The 8,884-nt window shown below is 51.6% G+C and overlaps 1 protein-coding gene across 10 annotated transcripts in view; it reads right to left on the bottom strand.

Annotated features, from left to right (window-relative positions):
* Positions 1-432: 432 nt before the first annotated feature.
* The window catches only part of XPNPEP1 (X-prolyl aminopeptidase 1), a 50,121-nt gene continuing 41,669 nt past the window's right edge, over positions 433-8,884 (bottom strand). For all 10 annotated transcript variants that reach the window (XM_081541866.1, XM_081541898.1, XM_081541908.1 and 7 more), the window contains 5 exons: positions 7,703-7,772; positions 6,666-6,839; positions 5,669-5,745; positions 4,201-4,299; positions 433-1,017 (listed from right to left, as the gene is read on the bottom strand). In XM_081541866.1, coding sequence (XP_081397992.1) covers positions 889-1,017; positions 4,201-4,299; positions 5,669-5,745; positions 6,666-6,839; positions 7,703-7,772 — 549 coding nt within the window. In that variant the 3' untranslated portion in view covers positions 433-888. The remainder of the gene's footprint in view (positions 1,018-4,200; positions 4,300-5,668; positions 5,746-6,665; positions 6,840-7,702; positions 7,773-8,884) is intronic.

Below are 8,884 nucleotides of genomic sequence, written 5' to 3'. Positions count from 1 at the left end.
TGAGCTCTGCCAGCCCTTCAGGCTGCCACACGTGTGCAAGCCCAGGGAAGGCCCAAGGACAGGAAGTCGCAGGCACCAGCCAAAGACCACTTCCTACAAGCAGTGAGACAATGGGACGTCCACACTGTCCACTGTAGACTGAATCATGGAAGGCTGTCACTGTCGACATGATTTTTTGTTGGGTTTTTTTTTGTATATCAATGACATTTTAAAACCAGAGGCAGGGAAGGAAAATAAAAATACTCAACAAAAACATTGGGCTTTCTAGAGAAAAGAAAAAGAGGCTGAAAATTAAGTCAGAAGAGATACAGGGAGGCCAAGGATGTCTCCCCAAAGAGCCTCTCCCACCTAGAACATGTGCCCTAAAGAGGAGCCTGCCCCACACACAGTAGGGTAGACGGTGCCGGGAGGACAGAAACAGTGGAGACGAAGCCCATTCTGACATTTTAATCTCAGGTCATAAATACAGTCTCGTGTGCATGAAGGGGATCATGAATGAGGGACTAGCACCGGGAACGTGGCCGTCACAGAGCACTGCCTGCTTCACCAGCGCCGGCCAGAGGGCTCCCTGGGGCTGCTCGGGGCACCCACCCGATCGAGCACTCGACTTGTAGGAACCCTCCTGCTGGGGCAGCAATTTATTCTTGGCTCATTCAATTAAAAAAAAAAAAATCATAAAAGATTGAGTGTCTGCAAGAAAATATCAAAGAGGATAAGAACATTCTCAGTTCTTCTCAGAGTCTAAAAGTAAAAACAGGCAGTAAGGAAGAAGGAGGGGACATGGGGGAGATGTCAGGGGTGTGCCGGGCTTCTTCCTTTCCCCAGAGCGTTTTTGTTTGGTTTTTTTGTTGTTGTTGTTTTTTGTTGTTTATAAAAACCAAGGAGGTATTAAGGCTGTTTGGAGATGGGCTGCGTCTCTCTGATGAGCCACTCGAGGGCTTCCTGGCGGCCCTGCTTTTGCAGTTCCTTCCCGATCACGTCCCTGCAGGTCAGGTGGTAGTTGTTGAGCCAGTCGCACTGCAAGAGGGAAGGAAGACAGACGCATTTTCACCATCACACCTGCACCAGAGCCTGCCCAGCGAGCAGCGGGGCCCCACGTGCAGAGTTCACAGGTTGAGAGTAAAGGAGCACAGCACCCTCTCTCCCTGCCCAGGGACAGCGACTTCCTTGTGTTCTGTCTCCCTCCCTGGAAACGGGCAGGACGAGCCACAGGGCTGATGGTGAAAACGTTCCCAGAACCGTCTGCCGCACACGGGCTTCAGTGACTCTGAGGGAACAGTGAACACCTGAAGGCAGACTGTGGCTCTGGGCTCCCCTGAGTCCTGGGAAACTTGTAATCAGAGTTTCCCTCGACACCACTCCTGCCTGGACACCATGATGAGAGAGAGAGGGGCAGGGGCTCTTGTGGCTCCTGCACCCACCCTTACTGCCTCAACCGCTGTGAAGACACGCCTGAGGCTGTCCTACCGAGGCACTGAATTTCCTATTCCGTATCCACCTACAAAGCTGAATAAAGGAGGATCAGCTAGGTCCATGAGAGTCTTGCCAGTGTGGCCGTGCAGATGCACCCAAAGCCTCTGGTGGTCAAGGGCTGTGCTGCAGAGTGGGGTGGGGAGTAAGCTTGACTTTCAGACGCTCAACTGAATGAGGCCACCACACCAGGAGATAAAAAAGGAGGCAAAAAGGAAGGACTTGGGGTGTGTGTGGTGGGGGAGGGCGTGTTGATGTGCTGAACCTGATGACAGAGGTTGTGCATGTGTAGAAGGTTAGATCTCCTCCTCGTGGGGAGGGAGAAAGGATGAAGTATGGGAGAAAGCAAGTTCTACCTAGAGCAGAACCCAATCTCTATTGTCCATGAAGGGGGCCTACCCACTTCACATCAGACAGATGGGGTGATGCTGCCAATAGCTTTGACCCAACTGGGACTCCAACTCCCACTGATAAGAGTCACTAGTCTGTCTGGGAGGTGGGGACATGGGGCGGGGTTGGGGGGGGTGCGGTACCAAAAACAAGCAAGCTGCTACACGTCAGCAGCAAGGCCAGGCAGGGCTGTAAGGCAGCTCAACAGTGCAAGAGACAGGAGCAACAAGGGGCCACAGAGAAACTCCCAAGACCTTTTTAGTTGGGGGAAAAGGGGGTCCCTGTCACCAGCCAAAGCATCACCATAAAGGACCTGGCAAGCCTAGTGTCCACACTCATGTCCAAAGTCCTCTGCTGCCACCTGGTGACAGGTGGATGGGAATGCAGACCCAACCCCAAAACTGCTAAGACTAGGAGTTTCAAAGCCCAGTGGGCAGTATCTTGTTGTGGGGTATCTCTATGCCTTAAGACAGAATGAAGTCCCAGATTTATTGAGTGGTATATGGGAAATGAACCATTTTGCTAAAAAGATAATAAATATATTCTGCTTGGTATATTAAATACTGTCCTCTACTTGTTATTTGTGGAATCTTGCTAATGATTCCAAGGTAAGAAGGTATTCCCTGTCCTACAAAAACTGACTGACCAAAAGAATAGTTCAGTGATTTGAGTCCATAAGATATAGTAATGAACACTGGACCAGACAGAGTGTACCGGTCTTTGCCAATGTCATGGGGGAGTCACCGGTTAACAAAACTCTCCCTCAAGGAAAAACTGGCCTCGCTTAACTTTCCTCAAGTGCTGTTTCCCTGGACAAAATGGAAAGCCACATGGGAGAAATGTCTCCTGGCCGGTACAGCTCACATGGACAGCAAGGCCTCTCTGACAGGATTACTTGGCAGACAACATAGCCTTCGGCTTCCAAGAGTGCAAAGCACCTTATTAGTAGAGACTCTTTTGCTAAGACCCTGGGAGCTGTGCTTGGGGGCCATGAGAAGAGACTAGTTCCTTGGGGCCGAGGGTTGTAAGCAGGGGGGCTCCCACGCTCACTTCTGTGTTCTCATCCGCTCCCACCTAAGCTAACCCCTGTGAGGACCAGGGAAGAGCCCCGGGACTGCAGGAGAGAGTCTTCCTGCCGAAGAGACACAGCTGGTGCTGCTTCCTGTTCCATCTCTAACCTGAATAAAGCAGCATCAGGGGCCTGTGTGGGTCCTATGAGCAGAAACGTTTGGCTGAACCAAGGGCACTGAAGGTCAAGAAGAGGTGCCCACGCATGGAGGGCATCAGAGTGAGAAGTGGATGACCTTCCTGTTAGCTGTCTGTGCACTGGATGAGGCAGAAGAAGGGGCCTCTGGCGGGGAGAGCCCCATCCCACAGGCCTGTAGCAGGGGCTCCTCAGCCCGCAGAGGCACCTTCCTCTGGTGGCAAGCACAAGGCCCACGCAGGCTGCACTGACGATACAGTCCCGCCTCACAGCCCCTGGGATGAGGCCAGTGGCTGCCCGTGGTAGCAACAACCTCTTATTCCCACCACGCTGTCCTGCCTTTGGCTCCTGCTAGTCTGCTTTTTGCTGGACTTCTGGGCACCTGCCTTGCTCTGGAATTGGTATCCTTCTGGCTTCTGTCTTCCTGGCTCAAGCCTGACCACTTCACAGCAGATAGCTGGGGTGGTGTTGTTTCTACCATTTTTGACCCTCATCCCTGCTCTGACCTTGATCGCCGCCTGCCTGACCCTTCTAGTCTGCCTCCAGAGTTCTGGACCTGAGCCTGGGGACCCATCTGAGGGCCTGAAGGGGTTTCAAGACCTGTCACCCTCTAAGCTTGACAGGTGAGCACGGCCGTGCTTCTGCTCTGTGAAGGGTTTCAGAGCCCAGAGCAACCACCTGCCTCCTTGTCTGTGCGAAAACCACGCATATGATCCTAGATTGTGCTTCTCAGTTCCTTAGTGTTTCACACAACACGAGAAAACAATCTGGTGTGTGCAACAGCCAACAGCCCCCCTGCCCACCTGGCTTTTTGTGGGAAGACACATGATCCATGTTTGCTAAACATGCCTCCCAGCAGTTATGGCTCCTGCCCTCCCGAGAGGCAAGGGCACACTGTTCCTTCCCACCTGTGAACACTACAGCCTCCGAGGGTCGGGCAACCAGGGCTGTTATCTACCTCGAAACCCAACAACTACAGGAAAAGCACCTATAGTCCTTGGGGCACCTAGGATGTTCCAACTCAACTGGCCTAGACTCTGACTTCAAAGTGAGGATGGACGGGAGGACTCAGGGCGGCTCTCCACCCCCCACCCCACACAACACTTCTGCCCCCTTCCCCAGGACTCCCTTGTTACCTCTTTGTCTGTTAGAGAATCCACATCTATCATTTTGGTCTGTATTGGAACCAAAGTCAGAGGTTCAAAGGTCAGGCTTCCCCGGTTGTTGAAGTTATACTATGGGAGAGGGAAGACAATAGGAGCGTTTACTCCTCTTCACCACGATGACCCACCCTGAGGTCACTCCCCCCAGACATGACCACCCCTCAGCCAGGTGTAGCGAGAAATCAAGAGTGGTTAGCCGGTCACCATTTCTAACAGATGAAGGAGACACGAACAGGGCAGGGCCACTTTCCAAGAGCTGTTCTGCTGTGCAGACCACAGCCTGCGCCTTCAGGAAAGGCCAGACAGAGTGCTGAGGACCTGGTCAGCAGGTGCACAAGGCTCCTGTCTGCTGTGATGGGGAGAAGGCATGGCAGGGGGCAGGGCATCTAGAAGGGCGCATCTCTGGTTTGGTTCTCAAGCCTCTGCTAAGCTGTAAGCCCCCAGCAGATCTTTCTTTTTTTTAACATCAAGTATGTGGCCTGCCTTGCCCCAGCCAGGCCCCTGAGGTGATGTTAAGAGGTCCATCCACTGCATGAGGCATGGAACAGCAGGGCACACGGGCCATGCTGGGTCTCTCTTCCTGGCAGGGCCTGTGGGATGGGGAGAGGCGAGGCTGCTCCAGTGACGTCAGTGTGCAAGCAGAGAGCAGACCCCGGCGGCCAGCCTCCCTGCAGGCATAGGAAGTCACTTCCCTCCAGCTGTGGAGGAGGAGCAAGGAGCAAACAGGTCTCGTGGGTAAAGCCCAACACCTAAAACCTGCCTCCTCTTGGTAATGTGATGGGGAGAGGGCACCACACCTATCTTACTGTCCACCTGTGGTACCTGACCCAGCGGCTAACTCAGGCTTCCTCAGCTTTACCTGATAAAAATCATCTGGGGCATTTGTTGAAAACAGTTCCCAGGCCCCAGTCATGGAGATTCAGTTTCAACATCTGGAGGGAGCTTTTAAACAATCACCCCCCCACCCACCAGCGCGCGGCGCGTGCGCGCACGCACGCACGCACGCACGCACGCACACACGCACACACACACACGCACACACACACGCACGCACACGCGCACACACACGCACACACACGCACACACACGCACACACACGCACACACACACACACACACACACACACACACACACACACACACACACAGTGAAGGTTTCATGAGGAGACCCTGCCTCCAGTAAACTCAGAGCCCCAAGTTACATGAAGCAGGGGCCTGTCTGAGGCTCCCTGAGGTCCCATTTAGGGTCCCCGTTCACTCAGGATTTTCTTTCTAGCTTTGCAGAAGAGAATGAATTCCAGGAAAGACCCCAATATCAAGGGAAGGAGACTCTACTTTGGCCCCAGAATGGCATGCTCTTGGTTTGAAGGACAAAAGTCCTCATCTTCCCCCATTAAGGAATAAGGGAATTTTTAAAACAAAATAAATACATCATTACTCACCTTGGTCTTAACAGGTACCACCAGGACAACATTCTCAATGCGAATTCCAAAAGCCCCGTCTTCATAATACCCTGGCTCTAAAACAAACCAAATCCCAGAATGAGGAGCAGCCCGTGACGAAGACACACGCAGAGAAGCTCTCACTCCTGGGATGACTACACTTCTCCAAAGGAGAAACAGAGGAAGGGCCACTCAATCCAGTGCAAGAGCCCAGATACACCTCTTCCCATGAAGCACTTTTATCTACAGGTCCAGAGAGAGAAAGGCTTGGAATTCCTGAGAACTGGCTGCAGGGTAGGGAGTAAAAGAACAGAAAATCCTCCTAACGAAGTATGGGGCAGAGCCGTAAGACACAGTGATGCAGGCGTTAAACTATATTCACCAAGATTTGGTAACGACATAGGGACATATTAGGTAAGAAAGCAGAATACAGACCATATATCCAGTGTAATTTCAAAGATACTAAAACAGGTATGCAAATATATAAAGAAACAAGAAGTTAACATATCCAAATGTTAAGTCATGTTTCCCCTGGGTGGCTGGATTACAAATGATTTTCATTTTCTTCTTTATATCATTCCACAGTCTCACATTTTCTACAATGAATATTTACCACTTTTATAATCAAAAAATGTTGCTGTTGTCTAATTCAAAGTGACGGGAAGTCAAAGTGTTAGTCATTCAGTTGGGTCTGATTCTTTGTGACCCCGGGGACTGTAGCCCACCACGCTCCTCTGTTCACGGAATTCTCCAGGCAAGAATCCTAGAGAGGGTTGCTATTCCCTTCTCCAGGGCATCTTCCCGACCCAGGTATAGAACCCAGGTCTCCTGCACTGCAGGCAGATTCTTTACCATCTCAGCCACGAGGGAAGCCCAAAGTGATGGAAGGGGCAAATTTTTTCCAATTGACTTTATAATAATTAAAATATAAGAAACAACACAGAGCTTTCAAAAAGGCAGAGGATCCACACGCAGCGTCTCGGTGAGGGACACCTACCGTCAGTGACGATCATGCCGGCCTCCAAGGGCTCATCAGAGAATGTTTTATAACTGATGCCACATGGACCTTCATGAACATTCAGAAAAGACCCGACACCATGCCCCGTTCCGTGCAGGTAATCCAGGCCAGAATCCCATAACGCTGAGCGGGCAAAGGAGTCAAGGAGGTGGCCTGAAAGATACATAAAGGACCACTTGGTGATATCTGTACAGTACTTTCCAACTTGCAAAGCACTTCAGAGATTAGATCTGTTAGGTTTGGCTCCGGAAGATGAAACAGAAACGAGCGGGTAAAAGTTCCTGGAGGATTCAGGTTTCAGTCCAGCACAAAGACGAACTTTCTGACAACCAGAGCTCCTGAGCAGGACGGCTCCCCCACCAGTTGGAGCTCAGTCTCCAGCTGGAGGATGCTGGTCGGAGACATCACCCGCAGGGGTAAGGGCTGCAGTAGATGACACAAACGTTCCCTTCCCAGTGCTGGAACCCTACAGTTTCGGAACTACAAGATGAGATCCTAACCAGACTGCAAGCATGAGGAAAGTGCTGCCCAGAGAGATAAGCGCCAGGGCAGTCTAAGCAGATTCGAGGCCCGGGTCTTGTCAACTTCCCATGCAATGGCCCACCCACCAGTCCTCAGACAACAAGGTCTAGTTCTCAAGTCTGGCTCCCAGTAAAATAAATCCCAACACGAGTCCTAAACGGAGCGCTGGCCCAACACCTGGGGCAGACAGGAGGCTGCACCAGCTTCCCCCGGGGCCTTCATGCCTTGCTGCCCTCTCCTGAGAGCACCCACCCAAGGTCACCCGACACAAGTGGTCAGGAGGGAGGTACAGCTGACCCTGGGCCCGATCCTAAGTCTGGCTCCCCGGAGGTCCTCTCTGCTCAGTCCAGCAGCACCCCCACTTGCCCAGGCTGGGCCTGGTGTAGTCTGGGGGCTGTTATGGCAAGGGGAGGACATGTGTTTCCACCCAAATTTAGACATGCTTGATGCCTGAACAAGAAAAAGCCCACCATGTGACAGAAGGTACCACCTACCTTTGGTTCCAGTCGGGAAAACAGCTGCGCTCACAGCTATGTGGCCCTTGAGAACGTATGTGAAGCATTCCTGCCAAAGAAAACCAGGAGGCACGTTCAAGATGAGCACAGATGCTTTCATCTTGCAGTTTTCAGGTAGTTCTGAAAACCTTGCCTCTTAAGGTTTTATAGCAATACCATAGAGAAAATCAGGGGAACAGGAAAAAAACTGGTGGAAAAAAAAACTTGGCCTTGGGACCAATTTTCTAGAAAATCTTGAAATTCGATTTAGTAAACGAGAACTGTCCAAGAGATGACCCCACTAGTCTTTCCCTTGAAATGAACTCTCTGCCATCAGAGCCTCAGAAAGACTGAGAAAAAGTAGTAAGAAGTACTGATGACACTAGCTAACACTATCAAGCTACTCCTCGGTGCCAGGCACAATACTAAGCACTGTATGTCTAACCCCCACTTGATGATGGAGGCACTCCTGCCATCCTCACTTTACAGCGGAATGAAGTAATTAACATGCCAGGTCACACAGTTCATAAATGGCAGCATCTGGCCTTGGAGCCAGGCGGTCTTGCTACTCCTCTGTGCGCTTCGCCACCATCTATACTCAGCATTTAGTCCTTACCGCCCAGACAAGAAAAGTGCTGTTTGGATGGGTAGCAGCTTGCCAGGAAGGTGCAGAGTCAGCACTAAACCGCACACTGTTCAATCTGGTCCAGACTGAACACAGCATAGGAAGGAATATGTGTACTAGTCACTCAGTCGTGTCTGACTCTTTGCGACTCCATGGCTCCTCTGTCCATGGAATTTTCCAAGCAAGAATGCTGGAGTGGGTAGCCATTCCCTTCTCCAGGGGATGTTACTGACCCAGGGAACGAACCCAGGTCTCCTGCACTGCAGGCAGATTCTTTACCGTCTAAGCCACCAAGGAAGCCCCAGACTAAAGGTATCTGGACCCAAGTCAAACTCATCCAAGGTGCTGGTGCCAACTAATGAAGGACACGAAGGACCAGCACTAGGAAATCTGCCCTGCTACAGCCCACAGAGTCCTCCTCCCTGGACAAGCTTCCTGAAGGAGCTCCCAGGGAAAAGAGAGAGACTCGGAGATTCAGCCAGTATTTGCCAAGCAGTGGCTATGATCCAGGAACCAGCTGGGCTCACAGAACCTTCCCAGCCAGACTTGGAGGTGAG

The sequence above is a fragment of the Giraffa tippelskirchi genome, chromosome 2 (assembly GCF_054371585.1).
Source record: "Giraffa tippelskirchi isolate mGirTip1 chromosome 2, T2T-mGirTip1v1.2.pri, whole genome shotgun sequence".
In the NCBI taxonomy this organism is placed as follows: domain Eukaryota; kingdom Metazoa; phylum Chordata; class Mammalia; order Artiodactyla; family Giraffidae; genus Giraffa; species Giraffa tippelskirchi.
This window is presented reverse-complemented; position numbering and strand designations above follow the sequence as displayed.